This window comes from Hemitrygon akajei, chromosome 6, assembly GCF_048418815.1.
Source record: "Hemitrygon akajei chromosome 6, sHemAka1.3, whole genome shotgun sequence".
In the NCBI taxonomy this organism is placed as follows: domain Eukaryota; kingdom Metazoa; phylum Chordata; class Chondrichthyes; order Myliobatiformes; family Dasyatidae; genus Hemitrygon; species Hemitrygon akajei.
In genome coordinates, this window is record NC_133129.1 from 10,962,723 (window position 1) to 10,978,513 (window position 15,791).

The following is a 15,791-nucleotide window of genomic DNA, read 5'->3' on the forward strand; positions in this document are numbered from 1 at the left end:
GGCCTGAAACTTCAGCTGTTTATCCCTCTCCGTAGAGGCTGCCTGACCTGCTGGGTTCCTGCAGCATTTTGTGTGCATTGCTCTGGATTTCCAGCATCTACAGACATTCCTGTGCTTATTACCAGGATTCTGCCTGGATAGGAGGGTATTAGCTGTAAGGAGATTTGCATGATGGGGTGATCTAGTAGTGTAGCGGTCAGAGCAATCGCTTTATGTAAGATCGGGGTTTGATTCCTGCTGCTGCCTGTAAGGAGTTTGTACATTCTCCCCATAACCACATGAGTTTCCTCCCACATTCCAAAGATGTATGGGTTAGGGTTAATGAGTTATGGGTATGCTATTTTGGCACTGGAAGCAAAGCGATCATTGCAGGCTGCCCAACACAATCCTCGCTGATTTGATGCTGGAAACCAGAGTGAGGAACAATCTGCTGGAGAAACTCAGCATCTGAGGTGGGAACAGAATTACTGGCAAACATTATGGTAAACATTCTGATTCTCTGAGAAAATGATTCACCTATAGAAACTATATGATCTATCATACCAGTGCCATTTAATTCAACCATCTATCTTCCATAACATGATAAAGCAAACAAGATTCTTTGTGAGTCACTTCCTATCTGGATAAAATGGATAATTGGATCATTGTAACACCATCAATGGTCCCTCCCATCCATTTATCAATCTCTTTGACCACCCCTCTTCCATCAGACAGGAGGTACTGTAGAATCAGGCCGCTCTGGCATTTCCCCCCTTCCTTCTCAGTCCTGAAGAAGGGTCTCAGCCTGAAAAATGGTTTATCCAACTGTTTGTGACCTGCTGAGTTCCTCCAGCATTTTGTGTGTGTTACTCTGGATTTCTCTTTTCTGTGTTAGAACAAGAACTGTTAGGATGGGAAACAGCTTCTTCCCCCAGACCGTGAGATGACTGAACTCCCTGCTACCACCCGGGTCTCATCACGGATGAAACCCCAGTCGCATTATACGGTTTACTTTTTAACTTGTATTCTAAAGGCATCTTATTATTTGCTAATTTATTTGTGGTAATATTACTTTATGTGTTATGTGTGAGTTATATGTTCTGTGCTGTGCTCCTTGCTCCAGAGAAACATTGTTTTTTTTGGTGGTATACATGAGTACGATTGAATGACAATAAACTGAACTTGAACTTGAATACAATGGGAATGTTGTAAAATGGTGTTAAACTTAGGCTAGCCATCGGTGTCTGTAAGAGAACCTTGGGGTCAATCTGATGTGATATGGTGTTAACCAGATTTTGATTACATCTTAAAGGAGACAAGCTGGAAAAGAATTGAAGGATGTCCAGACAAGAGAGAGCAAGTTGCAGGGGTACAGGGAATGAAACAGGAGAATAGGACTGATGGGATTGCTCACATTGGAGTGAATGGGAGTTTCCTGATGCAGGGTTTTGATCCAAAATGCTGTAACAATCCCTTCCCTCTCACAGATGCTACGTGATATTTATTGCTTATTTTTTATTATTATTTTTCTTTTTGTACTTGCACAGTTTGTTGTCTTTTGCACAGGGGTTGAACACCCAGTTAGTGCATTCTTTAATTGATTTTATTATGGTTATTATTCCATTATGGATTTAATGGGTATGCCCACAAGAAAATGAATCTCAGGGTTGCATATTTGATAATACATTTACTGTGAACTTTGACCTGCTGAGTTCTTCCAGTAGATTGTTTGATGCTCAATATTCTGCAGTCACACACTCTCTCTCTCTCTCTCCCTCTCACTCATTCTCTCTCTCACTCTCTTTCTCTGATGGGATTTCTCTACTGGGAACTGGACGTGCCAAATGTTAGCAAAATGCAAGTTGTAGTTGTTGTTCTGACTTCCAAGTTATAAAGTCACACAGAGCTCAGAAACTGGGTGAGATATCTGTCAAGTATGTAATAAACAGGAGAGATTCTGCAGGCGCTGGAAATCCAGAGCAACACACACAAAATGCTACAGGAACTAGCAGGTCAAGCAACATCTATGGAGAGGAATAAGCAGTAGCAGTTTTAGGCCGAGACTTCACCAGCACTCCTGATGACGGGTCTTAGCCCAAAGCATCGACTGTTTATTCCTCTGTACTGTTGACAAGTGTGCCTTGACAACCGTCTCTCTTACAAACTCACCAAAGGACTCAGCACTGATTGTGTGCAGTACTATCATGTGATTATATTTAGTATTTTAATTGCCATACTATGAAGATTAAAAATAGAAATTCCTTGAATAATAGTCATGCTATGAAAAAAGCAGATGATGTTTGCAATGACACAGTGGAAAGACATTCTGGTTAGTATATTAAATAGTCATTGTAAATTGTCCTGTGATTAGGCGAGGATTGCTGGGTGGTGCGACTCGGTGGGCCAGAAGGGCCTGTTCCTCACTTTATCTCTAAATAAAATAAAATAAATAAATATCTGGAGGTAACATACTTGAGAGAAGAGTTCGTCCTTTTTTTCTTGGTGTGCTAGACTGATGTAGCATGAGCTTCTAATCAGATCACACACACACACAGACAAATCTGGCAAATTGGTGAAAAATTATTTGTGGAGATGGTTTTCAATCAGAATCATTTCCCCTTGGCTTATATTTACCACATCATTGCCAATTGCCTGCTGGGAAGTGAGTCAGAACACTCCACATGGCCGTCACAGCACAACTGTTACCATGGAAGTTAGCAAGAAGATTACCAAGCCAGTGGGGGAGATGTAGGCCCTAACAGGGGGTACCCTACACGGACTGGCTCTATCCACAGTGATCGACAGGCTTATCAAGGGGCTGAAGCTCGCATTACCTTGCACCAAACCGTACTATACCACCATCTTTGCCCATGGGTAGCACAGAAACGTAGGTGTGACAGGGGCTGTAGGAAAAGCCTCAACATCTCTGTGTGCACTCTTTAATTTACACATCTTTTACAACTTTTTACAGAGCTTGTTACCATGAGTGAGTGAGGCTTAACACCCAATTTATTATTGCTCCACAGTAGGTGACATCATTAGACATAGAGATGATTCATGTACCTGAACCTATTACATTATGGTTGCTAATTGATCTATCATGTGCAAATTGTTTTTCTTGTGCATAAATCTGAAAATAAGTGAAAATTCTTGGCACTTATAATTTCTGGAAGGATGTTGGTGTTCCTGGAATGATCAAGCATTCCTAACTAACTTGGATATAACCGATTGTTATGAAAAATTCAGATCACAGAACCAATGAAAACAATGGGACTTCTTCCCAGGAGGAGACATCCAAACCCTGTTTCAGTTGGATTTACCAACATCCAAGTCCACTACACTTCTCCTCACCTGCCCAACACCTACTTCAGGTTTCCCTCCTCCTTCCCTAGACTCTCCTATTCACATTCCTACTTCAGTCCTTTACTTCTTCCATCTATCATCTCCCAGCTTCTTACTCCATTCCCTTCTCCCCCACAGACCCACCTCACCCTTCAGCAACACACACAAAATGCTGGCGGAACCCAGCAGGTCAGGCAACATCTATAGAAAAGAGTAAGCAATCGACGTTTCGGGCCGAGACCCTTCTTCAGGACCATCGCCAGGTTTCACCTATCACCTGCCATCTTGTACTCATTCCGCTCCCCTATCTTCTAATTTGGGCTGTTCTCCCTTCCTTTCCAGCCCTGGAGAAGGGTTTCCGCCCAACCGTACACTGTTTATTCATTTCCATAAACGATCTGCCAACTTCCTCCAGTGTTTTGTGTGTGTTGCTCTGGATTTCCAGCATCTGCAGAATCACTTGTTTTTACCAGTACTTTGTCACTGTTACCCAGGCTAGGTTTTTACAAGTCAAGACAAAAATATAGAATTATAAATCCAAACAAAAAACTGAAAATGCTGAAACTCTAAGTCTGGGGTGCTGGTCGAGGCAGAGGCAATGTAAAGGCAAGGGTTGAAATGTCCAATACCAGAGGCCAGGTATTTAAGATGAGAGGGGGATAATTTCAGAAGAGATGTGAGGGGCATGGATTTTAGAGAGAGTGGTGGGTGCCAGGAATGTGCTGCCTGGGGTGATGGTAGAGGCCGAAACGTTGGATACGTAAGAGTCTTTTAGGTAGGCACATGAATGTAAGAGAAATGTAAGGATATGGGCATTGTGAAAGCAGTGGAGATTAGCTGGCCATTTGATTACTAATTTAACAGGTTCAGCACATTGTGGGCTGAAGGGCCTGTTCATGTACTCTACTGTTCTATGGTCTTTGTTGCACAATTCACTGCAAGGTAATGAAATCATTGACCACAATAGAAGCAAGAATGTAATTTTGAGGCTTTATAATGAATTGGTCAGACCGCAGCAGTACGGAATGGTGTGAGTAATTTTCGGCCCCATATCTATTTATGAGAATGATTCTGGGAATGGAAGTGTTAATATATGAGGAGAGCACTGTATGAGAAGGATTTTGTATCGTACTCTACATGGAAGGGAAGGGTCCAGAGGTATATGGTCTGGGTGCAGGAAGTTGGGACTAGGCAGAAGATTGGGTCAGCATGGAGCAGATGGGCCAAAGGGCCTGTTTCTGTGACTCTACAATGTGATCTACATCACATGTAATAAACAATCTACTGTAACAACTCAGGGACTGGGCGGCATCTATGGTGAGGAAAGGATTTGTCACTGCTTTGGGTGGAAGCTGCATTATTCCTACAGTAGTTACACTTGCACTTTGTTCTTTTACTATCTTTGTGTGATTGTGTATAATACGATCTGCCCGGTTGACAGACAAACGTTTTTCATTGTATTTCAGTAAATGTGACAATAATAAACCAATGTGACAGCAAACCAACCCTCCAGTACTCCTGTGCACTTACTTAGTGTTTTCTCCATCTTTATCACATAGATGATACCCTTGTGCATGAATATTTATTGTATTTGGTAATTTACTTCAACAAATACTGAATTTCTACCAGCCCGTCTACACCCCAGCAGGAAGCATATGATGTGACAACTTAATATTAAGTCTGATCAACTGAGAATGTAATAGTGAACTCAAATTATCAGATTAAATAGTTCAAAAGATAGTTATGTCATGTGACACATTTACCTAGAGGTGCTTCATTGCAAATAATATTGATGGATGGTTACATGATTTTGCCAATAAAAAAATTAAATGTTTTTTTTCGAAAGAAATCAACTATTCGGATGTGATGTCAGTAATGGCCAAAGTAATCCGAGGCAATAGAATGTAAAGTAAAACATGCCTTATTACATTCGCTTCTCCTCTGCAATGATCGTCTTGTAATGTTTTAATGTTAAGAGCTAGAAGGGTATATGAGGACTGTGCCCACTATACGTGGCTCTCATACAAAACCCGGGAGGGTTTCCGAATCACAGGCGGCGTGGCATGCTTGCAGTTTTCTGTCACAGTCACCGTGACGTGATTGCTCTTCACGGAAGGAGCAGGCACAATGTCGCTGACATTTTCTGCCGACCCAGATTCCGGGCTCTTATCGAGGGCGGCCAGCTTTGCCTCTGACTCGTTGGCATCTTCCTCAGAATGGTGGCTGGTCCTTTGCTGGGACTGTCTGTCTTCACTAGTCAAGGGGTGCACCGATACCTTAATTGCAATTTTTTGAGGCTGTTCATGCAAGGACGCCTCGTCTGAGTCCCCTGCCGATGAGTTACTACGCTTTATAGAGTTTGGTACGGTATACACCTCGTCTTGAGCTTCCTGTCTCGCTGGTGCGTCTCCCACGTAGATATGGCTTGGCTCGTCCATGCCGACGGCCTCCATTATTTCCTCCATGAACATCTTGCAGTTCATGATGAGTGGTGGGAGGGGCACGCTTCTCGCAAGCTCCTCGATGTATCGGGCAAACTCCATCGTCTTAAATTGGGTGACCTTCGCCAGCTCCAGGGTTTTGGCTGAGGTGATGATAGGGATCCGTTTGGCAATCTCGAAGGCCTTCTGCAGCTTCTCGGCACCTTCTGTCCTGAAGAACTCGTTGATGGCTTTCTCGGTCTTCTTGAGGTGACTGCTCATCATGCACAGGCGGGTGATGTTCAGGATCAGCACAATAGTGAATGCCACAAGACAAACAATCATGTAGTAAATGCCCATATCCCCTGAGGTGAAGATGACTCTTAGAGTCACGGTGTAGTTGATGGTCCCATAAGGGTTTGAGGCCACACACGTGTACTTCCCTCGATCCTCAAAAGTCACCGTAGTGATGTTCAACAAACCACTCTCCGAAATCCAGCACTTCCCTGGTGAAGCAACAGAGAAAAGAGCTTTTGAATGCATTGAGCAGATTAATGAACACAATTTAAAAACTTACGTCTCACACCAACACGATATGGTAACGTAGCGATTAGCGGAACGCTTCCCAGCACCAGCAACCCGGGTCCAATTCCCAACACTGCTTGTAAGAAGTTTCTCCCTGTGACTGTGTGGGTTTCCCCCAGGTGCTCTGGCTTCCTCCCACAGTCTAAAGACATACTAGTTGGTAGGTGAATTGGTCATTGTAAATTTCTCTAGGGTTGAATCAGGGGATTGCTGGGCGGCGTGGCTCAAAGGGCCAGCAGGGCCTATGTTAGGGTCTGGTCCGGAACCCGCCTTCTGGGTCTTGCTCCGGTCTGCGGACTCCGGACTCCGGGCCTTGCAGCCAGCCCTCCTGTCACCCGGAGCTATTGGAGGTACAGGGGTCATCTTGGCTTAAGGAGGTACACCTGTCACCTATTAGGGGGCAGGTGGTTATAAGGGGCTCGGGGACTGAGCCTAGTTGGGGGTTGTCCTGCTCCGAAGCTGGGTTAATCTGCTCTGTACCTGGTCTGCCGGCTCTGAATCCCGCTCCGTACCTGGTCAGCCGGCTCTGAATCCCGCTCTGTACCTGGTCTGCCGGCTCTGAATCCCGCACCGTACCTGGTCTGCCGGCTCTGAATCCTGATCTGTACCTGGTCCGCCGGCTCTGAATACTGCTCTGTACCTGGTCTGCCGGCTCTGAACCCTGGTCTGTACCTGGTCTGCCGGCTCTGAATCCAGCTCTGTACCCGGTCTGCCGGCTCTGAATCCTGCTCTGTACCTGGTCCTCCGGCTCTGAACCCTGCTCCGTACCTGGTCCGCCGGCTCTGAATCCTGCTCCGTACCTGGTCTGCCGGCTCTGAATCCTGCTCAGTACCTGGTCTGCCGGCTCTGAACCCTGCTCTGTACCTGGTCCTCCGGCTCTGAACCCTGCTCCGTACCTGGTCCGCCGGCTCTGAATCCTGATCCGTACCTGGTCTGCCGGCTCTGAATCCCGCTCCGTACCTGGTCTGCCGGCTCTGAACCCTGCTCTGTACCTGGTCTGCCGGCTCTGAATCCCGCTCCGTACCTGGTCCGCCGGCTCTGAATCCTGCTCAGTACCTGGTCTGCCGGCTCTGAATCCTGCTCAGTACCTGGTCCGCCGGCTCTGAATCCTGCTCCGTACCTGGTCTGCCGACTCTGAATCCTGCTCCGTACCTGGTCTGCCGGCTCTGAATCCTGCTCTGTACCCGGTCCGCCGGCTCTGAATCCTGCTCCGTACCTGGTCTGCCGGCTCTGAATCCTGCTCCGTACCTGGTCCGCCGGCTCTGAATCCTGCTCGGTACCTGGTCCGCCGGCTCTGAATCCTGCTCTGTACCCGGTCTGCCGGCTCTGAATCCTGCTCCGTACCTGGTCCGCCGGCTCTGAATCCCGCTCCGTACCTGGTCTGCCGGCTCTGAATCCTGCTCTGTACCTGGTCTGCCGGCTCTGAATCCTGATCTGTACCTGGTCTGCCGGCTCTGAATCCTGATCTGTACACGGTCCGCCGGCTCTGAATCCTGCTGTGTACCTGGTCCGCCGGCTCTGAATCCTGCTCTGTACCCGGTCCGCCGGCTCTGAATCCTGCGCCGTACCTGGTCTGCCGGCTCTGAATCCTGCTCCGTACCTGGTCTGCCGGCTCTGAATCCTGCTCCGTACCTGGTCCGCCGGCTCTGAATCCTGCTCTGTACCTGGTCCTCCGGCTCTGAACCCTGCTCTGTACCTGGTCTGCCGGCTCTGAATCCCGCTCTGTACCTGGTCTGCCGGCTCTGAATCCCGCTCTGTACCTGGTCTGCCGGCTCTGAATCCCGCTCTGTACCTGGTCTGCCGGCTCTGAATCCCGCTCTGTAACTGGTCTGCCGGCTCTGAATCCTGCTCTGTGCCTGGTCCGCCGGCTCTGAATCCTGCTCCGTACCTGGTCTGCCGGCTCTGAATCCTGATCTGTACCTGGTCTGCCGGCTCTGAATCCTGTTCCGTACCTGGTCCGCCGGTTCTGAATCCCGCTCCGTACCTGGTCTGCCGGCTCTGAATCCTGCTCCGTACCTGGTCCGCCGGCTCTGAATCCCGCTCCGTACCTGGTCCGCCGGCTCTGAATCCTGCTCCGTACCTGGTCCGCCGGCTCTGAATCCTGCTCTGTGTCCAGTCCGCCGGCTCTGAATCCTGATCTGTACCTGGTCTGCCGGCTCTGAATCCCGCTCTGTACCTGGTCTGCCGGCTCTGAATCCTGCTCCGTACCTGGTCCGCCGGCTCTGAATCCTGATCTGTACCTGGTCTGCCGGCTCTGAATCCTGCTCCGTACCTGGTCCGCCGGCTCTGAACCCTGCTCTGTACCTGGTCTGCCGGCTCTGAATCCTGCTCCGTACCTGGTCCGCCGGCTCTGAATCCTGCTCAGTACCTGGTCCTCCGGCTCTGAATCCCGCTCCGTACCTGGTCTGCCGGCTCTGAATCCTGCTCCGTACCTGGTCCGCCGGCTCTGAATCCTGATCTGTACCTGGTCTGCCGGCTCTGAATCCTGCTCCGGACCTGGTCTGCCGGCTCTGAATCCTGCTCCGTACCTGGTCCGCCGGCTCTGAATCCTGATCTGTACCTGGTCTGCCGGCTCTGAATCCTGCTCCGTACCTGGTCTGCCGGCTCTGAATCCTGCTCCGTACCTGGTCCGCCGGCTCTGAATCCTGATCTGTACCTGGTCTGCCGGCTCTGAATCCTGCTCCGTACCTGGTCCTCCAGCTCTGAATCCTGCTCCGTACCTGGTCTGCCGGCTCTGAATCCTGATCTGTACCTGGTCCTCCGGCTCTGAATCCTGATCTGTACCTGGTCTGCCGGCTCTGAATCCTGCTCAGTACCTGGTCCTCCGGCTCTGAATCCCGCTCCGTACCTGGTCTGCCGGCTCTGAATCCTGCTCCGTACCTGGTCCGCCGGCTCTGAATCCTGATCTGTACCTGGTCTGCCGGCTCTGAATCCTGCTCCGGACCTGGTCTGCCGGCTCTGAATCCTGCTCCGTACCTGGTCCGCCGGCTCTGAATCCTGATCTGTACCTGGTCTGCCGGCTCTGAATCCTGCTCCGTACCTGGTCTGCCGGCTCTGAATCCTGCTCCGTACCTGGTCCGCCGGCTCTGAATCCTGATCTGTACCTGGTCTGCCGGCTCTGAATCCTGCTCCGTACCTGGTCCTCCAGCTCTGAATCCTGCTCCGTACCTGGTCTGCCGGCTCTGAATCCTGATCTGTACCTGGTCCTCCGGCTCTGAATCCTGATCTGTACCTGGTCTGCCGGCTCTGAATCCTGCTCCGTACCTGGTCCGCCGGCTCTGAATCCCGGTCCGTACCTGGTCTGCCGGCTCTGAATCCTGCTCCGTACCTGGTCCGCCGGCTCTGAATCCTGCTCCGTACCTGGTCTGCCGGCTCTGAATCCTGATCTGTACCTGGTCCTCCGGCTCTGAATCCTGATCTGTACCTGGTCTGCCGGCTCTGAATCCTGATCTGTACCTGGTCCTCCGGCTCTGAATCCTGTTCTGTACCTGGTCTGCCGGCTCTGAATCCCGCTCCGTACCTGGTCCTCCGGCTCTGAATCCTGCTCTGTACCTGGTCTGCCGGCTCTGAATCCTGCTCCGTACCTGGTCTGCCGGCTCTGAATCCTGCTCTGTACCCGGTCCGCCGGCTCTGAATCCTGATCTGTACCCGGTCTGCCGGCTCTGAATCCTGCTCTGTACCCGGTCCGCCGGCTCTGAATCCTGATCCGTACCTGGTCCGCCGGCTCTGAATCCTGATCTGTACCTGGTCCGCCGGCTCTGAATCCCGCTCCGTACCTGGTCCGCCGGCTCTGAATCCCGCTCCGTACCTGGTCCGCCGGCTCTGAATCCTGCTCCGTACCTGGTCCGCCGGCTCTGAATCCCGCTCCGTACCTGGTCTCCCGGCTCTGAATCCCGCTCCGTACCTGGTCTGCCGGCTCTGAATCCCGCTCCGTACCTGGTCTGCCGGCTCTGAATCCTGCTCCGTACCTGGTCCGCCGGCTCTGAATCCCGCTCCGTACCTGGTCCTCCAGCTCTGAATCCTGCTCCGTACCTGGTCTGCCGGCTCTGAATCCTGCTCTGTACCTGGTCCGCCGGCTCTGAATCCTGCTCCGTGCCTGGTCTGCCGGCTCTGAATCCTGATCTGTACCTGGTCTGCCGGCTCTGAATCCTGCTCCGTACCTGGTCTGCCGGCTCTGAATCCTGATCCGTACCTGGTCTGTCGGCTCTGAATCCCGCTCCGTACCTGGTCTGCCGGCTCTGAATCCTGATCCGTACCTGGTCTGTCGGCTCTGAATCCTGCTCTGTACCTGGTCTGTCGGCTCTGAATCCTGATCTGTACCTGGTCCTCCGGCTCTGAATCCTGTTCTGTACCTGGTCTGTCGGCTCTGAATCCCGCTCTGTACCTGGTCCGCCGGCTCTGAATCCTGCTCTGTACCCGGTCTCCCGGCTCTGAATCCTGCTCCGTACCTGGTCTGCCGGCTCTGAATCCTGCTCCGTACCTGGTCTGCCGGCTCTGAATCCTGCTCCGTACCTGGTCCGCCGGCTCTGAATCCTGCTCTGTACCCGGTCTCCCGGCTCTGAATCCTGCTCCGTACCTGGTCTGCCGGCTCTGAATCCTGCTCCGTACCTGGTCTGCCGGCTCTGAATCCTGCTCCGTACCTGGTCCGCCAGCTCTGAATCCTGATCTGTACCCGGTCGGCCGGCTCTGAATCCTGCTCAGTACCTGGTCCTCCGGCTCTGAATCCTGCTCCGTACCTGGTCTCCCGGCTCTGAATCCTGCTCCGTACCTGGTCTCCCGGCTCTGAATCCTGCTCCGTACCTGGTCTCCTGGCTCTGAATCCTGCTCCGTACCTGGTCTGTCGGCTCTGAATCCTGCTCTGTACCTGGTCCTCCGGCTCTGAATCCTGATCTGTACCTGGTCTGTCGGCTCTGAATCCTGCTCCGTACCTGGTCTGCCGGCTCTGAATCCTGCTCAGTACCTGGTCCTCCGGCTCTGAATCCTGCTCCGTACCTGGTCTCCCGGCTCTGAATCCTGCTCCGTACCTGGTCTCCCGGCTCTGAATCCTGCTCCGTACCTGGTCTGCCGGCTCTGAATCCTGATCTGTAACTGCTCTGTACCTGGTCCTCCGGCTCTGAATCCTGCTCTGTACCTGGTCCTCCGGCTCTGAATCCTGCTGTGTACCTGGTCCTCCGGCTCTGAATCCTGCTCTGTACCTGGTCCGCTGGCTCTGAATCCTGATCCATACCTGGTCTGCCGGCTCTGAATCCTGCTCTGTACTTGGTCCTCCGGCTCTGAATCCTGCTCTGTACTTGGTCCTCCGGCTCTGAATCCTGCTCTGTACCTGCTCTGTACCTGGTCCGCCGGCTCTGAATCCTGCTCCGTACCCGGTCTGCCGGCTCTGAATCCTGCTCTGTACCTGGTCCGCCGGCTCTGAATCCTGCTCTGTACCTGGTCCTCCGGCTCTGAATCCTGCTCTGTACCTGGTCCTCCGGCTCTGAATCCTACTCAGTACCTGGTCCGCCGGCTCTGAATCCTGTTCTGTACCTGGTCTGCCGGCTCTGAATCCTGCTCCGTACCTGGTCCTCCGGCTCTGAATCCTGCTCTGTACCTGGTCCTCCGGCTCTGAACCCTGCTCCGTACCTGGTCTGCCGGCTCTGAATCCTGCTCCGTACCTGGTCTGCCGGCTCTGAATCCTGCTCTGTACCTGGTCCGCCGGCTCTGAACCCTGCTCTGTACCTGGTCCTCCGGCTCTGAACCCTGCTCCGTACCTGGTCTGCCGGCTCTGAATCCTGCTCCGTACCTGGTCCGCCGGCTCTGAATCCCGCTCCGTACCTGGTCTGCCGGCTCTGAATCCTGCTCCGTACCTGGTCCTCCGGCTCTGAATCCTGCTCTGTACCCGGTCCGCCGGCTCTGAATCCTGATCTGTACCTGGTCCTCCGGCTCTGAATCCTGATCTGTACCTGGTCCGCCGGCTCTGAATCCCGCTCTGTACCTGGTCTGCCGGCTCTGAATCCTGATCTGTACCTGGTCTCCCGGCTCTGAATCCTGCTCCGTACCTGGTCCTCCGGCTCTGAATCCTGCTCTGTACCCGGTCCGCCGGCTCTGAATCCTGATCTGTACCTGGTCCTCCGGCTCTGAATCCTGCTCTGTACCTGGTCCTCCGGCTCTGAATCCTGCTCTGTACCTGGTCCTCCGGCTCTGAATCCTGCTCTGTACCTGGTCCTCCGGCTCTGAATCCTGCTCTGTACCTGCTCTGTACCTGGTCCGCCGGCTCTGAATCCTGCTCCGTACCCGGTCTGCCGGCTCTGAATCCTGCTCTGTACCTGGTCCGCCGGCTCTGAATCCTGCTCTGTACCTGGTCCTCCGGCTCTGAATCCTGCTCTGTACCTGGTCCTCCGGCTCTGAATCCTACTCAGTACCTGGTCCGCCGGCTCTGAATCCTGTTCTGTACCTGGTCTGCCGGCTCTGAATCCTGCTCCGTACCTGGTCCTCCGGCTCTGAATCCTGCTCTGTACCTGGTCCTCCGGCTCTGAACCCTGCTCCGTACCTGGTCTGCCGGCTCTGAATCCTGCTCCGTACCTGGTCTGCCGGCTCTGAATCCTGCTCTGTACCTGGTCCGCCGGCTCTGAACCCTGCTCTGTACCTGGTCCTCCGGCTCTGAACCCTGCTCCGTACCTGGTCTGCCGGCTCTGAATCCTGCTCCGTACCTGGTCTGCCGGCTCTGAATCCTGCTCCGTACCTGGTCCGCCGGCTCTGAATCCTGCTCCGTACCTGGTCTGCCTGCTCCGTACCTGGTCTGCCGGCTCTGAATCCTGCTCCGTACCTGGTCTGCCGGCTCTGAATCCTGCTCTGTACCTGGTCTGCCGGCTCTGAATCCTGATCTGTACCTGGTCTGCCGGCTCTGAATCCTGATCTGTACCTGGTCTGCCGGCTCTGAATCCTGCTCTGTACCTGGTCCGCCGGCTCTGAATCCTGCTCTGTACCTGGTCTGCCGGCTCTGAATCCCGCTCCGTACCTGGTCTGCCGGCTCTGAATCCTGATCTGTACCTGGTCCGCCGGCTCTGAATCCTGCTCTGTACCTGGTCCGCCGGCTCTGAATCCTGCTCTGTACCTGGTCCGCCGGCTCTGAATCCTGCTCCGTACCTGGTCCTCCGGCTCTGAATCCTGCTCCGTACCTGGTCTGCCGGCTCTGAATCCTGCTCCGTACCTGGTCTGCCGGCTCCGTACCTGGTCCACCGGCTCTGAATCCTGCTCCGTACCTGGTCTGCCGGCTCTGAATCCTGATCTGTACCTGGTCCTCCGGCTCTGAATCCTGCTCTGTACCCGGTCCGCCGGCTCTGAATCCTGATCTGTACCTGGTCCTCCGGCTCTGAATCCTGATCTGTACCTGGTCCGCCGGCTCTGAATCCCGCTCTGTACCTGGTCTGCCGGCTCTGAATCCTGATCTGTACCTGGTCTGCTGGCTCTGAATCCTGCTCTGTACCTGGTCCGCCGGCTCTGAATCCTGATCTGTACCTGGTCCTCCGGCTCTGAATCCTGATCTGTACCTGGTCCTCCGGCTCTGAATCCTGCTCTGTACCTGGTCCGCCGGCTCTGAATCCCGCTCTGTACCTGGTCTGCCGGCTCTGAATCCCGCTCCGTACCCGGTCCGCCGGCTCTGAATCCTGCTCTGTACCTGGTCCGCCGGCTCTGAATCCTGCTCCGTACCTGGTCCGCCGGCTCTGAATCCTGATCTGTACCTGGTCTGCCGGCTCTGAATCCTGATCTGTACCTGGTCCTCCGGCTCTGAATCCTGATCTGTACCCGGTCCGCCGGCTCTGAATCCTGCTCTGTACCTGGTCCTCCGGCTGTGAATCCTGCTCTGTACCTGGTCCTCCAGCTCTGAATCCTGCTCTGTACCTGGTCTGCCGGCTCTGAATCCTGCTCTGTACCTGGTCCTCCGGCTCTGAATCCTGCTCTGTACCTGGTCCGCCGGCTCTGAATCCTGCTCCGTACCTGGTCCGCCGGCTCTGAATCCCACTCTGTACCTGGTCCTCCGGCTCTGAATCCTGCTCTGTACCTGGTCCGCCGGCTCTGAATCCTGCTCCGTACCTGGTCTGCCGGCTCTGAATCCCGCTCTGTACCTGGTCTGCCGGCTCTGAATCCTGCTCCGTACCTGGTCCTCCGGCTCTGAATCCTGCTCCGTACCTGGTCCTCCGGCTCTGAATCCTGATCTGTACCTGGTCTGTCGGCTCTGAATCCTGCTCTGTGTCCAGTCCGCCGGCTCTGAATCCTGCTCCGTACCTGGTCTGCCGGCTCTGAATCCTGTTCTGTACCTGGTCTGCCGGCTCTGAATCCTGCTCTGTACCAGGTCTGCCGGCTCTGAATCCTGCTCCGTACCTGGTCCTCCGGCTCTGAATCCTGATCTGTACCTGGTCTGCCGGCTCTGAATCCCGCTCTGTACCTGGTCCGCCAGCTCTGAATCCTGCTCTGTACCTGTTTTGCCCGCTTCGTATCCTGCTCTGCCCTGGTTGCCGGCCTGCTCTGTATCTGTTCTGTCCAAGTTTGTCTTGTTTTCCTGCTTCTCTTGTGTGCGCTGGTCCCGCTGTTCCGCCTTATTCGCCTTGCCCACACTGTCGCGCTGTCTGCTTGCTTCTCCCTATTTACTGGTGTATCCCGGTTGTCCTGCTGCTCACCCTGGACCCAGTTCCCTTCAGTTCCCTTGCCTCCGTCGGGTAAGCCAGGCCGTCACTGTTACCCCTTGGGTGGTTCTGTCCCTTCCTGTCCCTTGCCCCCGTTGGGTAAGCCAGGTTGTTGCCGTTACCCTATGGGTGGTCCTGTCCCTTCCTGTCCCTTGCCCCCGTTGGGTAAGCCAGGTTGTTGCCGTTACCCTATGGGTGGTCCTGTCCCTTCCTGTCCCTTGCCCCCGTTGGGTAAGCCAGGCCGTTGCCGTTACCTCTCGGGTGGTTCTGTCCCTTCCTGTCTCTTGCCCCCGGTGGGTAAGCCAGGTTGTTGCCGTTACCCTATGGGTGGTCCTGTCCCTTCCTGCCCCTTACCTCCGTCGGGTAAGCCAGGCCGTTGCCGTTGCCCGGCGGAGGGACTCCGTTCCCTTCCTACCCCTCACCTCAGATGGGTTGTGCCTCGCACCTGCCCAGGTGTCCGTGCCTTGCCCAGGCCTCCGTGTTTCCACCTGGGAGGCGGCCCTGCCCGGCATCCATGCGGCCCGCCCTGAGGACTCCTACCCTTTCCACCCGTTGCTCCCTACGGGTTGTGCCCGCACCTGCCCAGGGTTCTGCGTCTTGCCCGGGCCTCCGTGTTCCTCCCTGGGAGGTGGCCCTGCCCAGGAGTTATGCGCCCGCCCCAGGGGGCTCTCCTGCCTCGCCTGAACTCTGGGATCCTGCTCTGCCTCGCTGGAACTCCAGGATCCAGCCCCGCCTGCATTACCCCTTGCATGCCATGGCATCCCCATCCTGTCCTACCCCTGGTACTTCAGTGCCTGCGTCG

General features: G+C 54.0%; 2 protein-coding genes across 2 annotated transcripts in view; both read right to left on the reverse strand.

Annotated features, from left to right (window-relative positions):
- Window positions 1–2,906: 2,906 nt before the first annotated feature.
- mfap3l (microfibril associated protein 3 like) overlaps window positions 2,907–15,791 on the reverse strand; it is a 52,139-nt gene continuing 39,254 nt past the window's right edge. The window contains exon 3 of the mRNA XM_073047876.1: window positions 2,907–6,247. Within this exon, the coding sequence (XP_072903977.1) occupies window positions 5,328–6,247 (920 nt within the window). The 3' untranslated portion in view covers window positions 2,907–5,327. The remainder of the gene's footprint in view (window positions 6,248–15,791) is intronic.
- LOC140728786 (uncharacterized) overlaps window positions 6,254–15,791 on the reverse strand; it is a 31,794-nt gene continuing 22,256 nt past the window's right edge. Inside the window, exons 2-6 of the mRNA XM_073047743.1 lie at window positions 12,760–14,946; window positions 12,077–12,172; window positions 8,983–11,222; window positions 7,543–8,950; window positions 6,254–7,350 (exon numbers count right to left, since the gene is read on the reverse strand). Coding sequence (XP_072903844.1) covers window positions 6,658–7,350; window positions 7,543–8,950; window positions 8,983–11,222; window positions 12,077–12,172; window positions 12,760–14,946 — 6,624 coding nt within the window. The 3' untranslated portion in view covers window positions 6,254–6,657. The remainder of the gene's footprint in view (window positions 7,351–7,542; window positions 8,951–8,982; window positions 11,223–12,076; window positions 12,173–12,759; window positions 14,947–15,791) is intronic.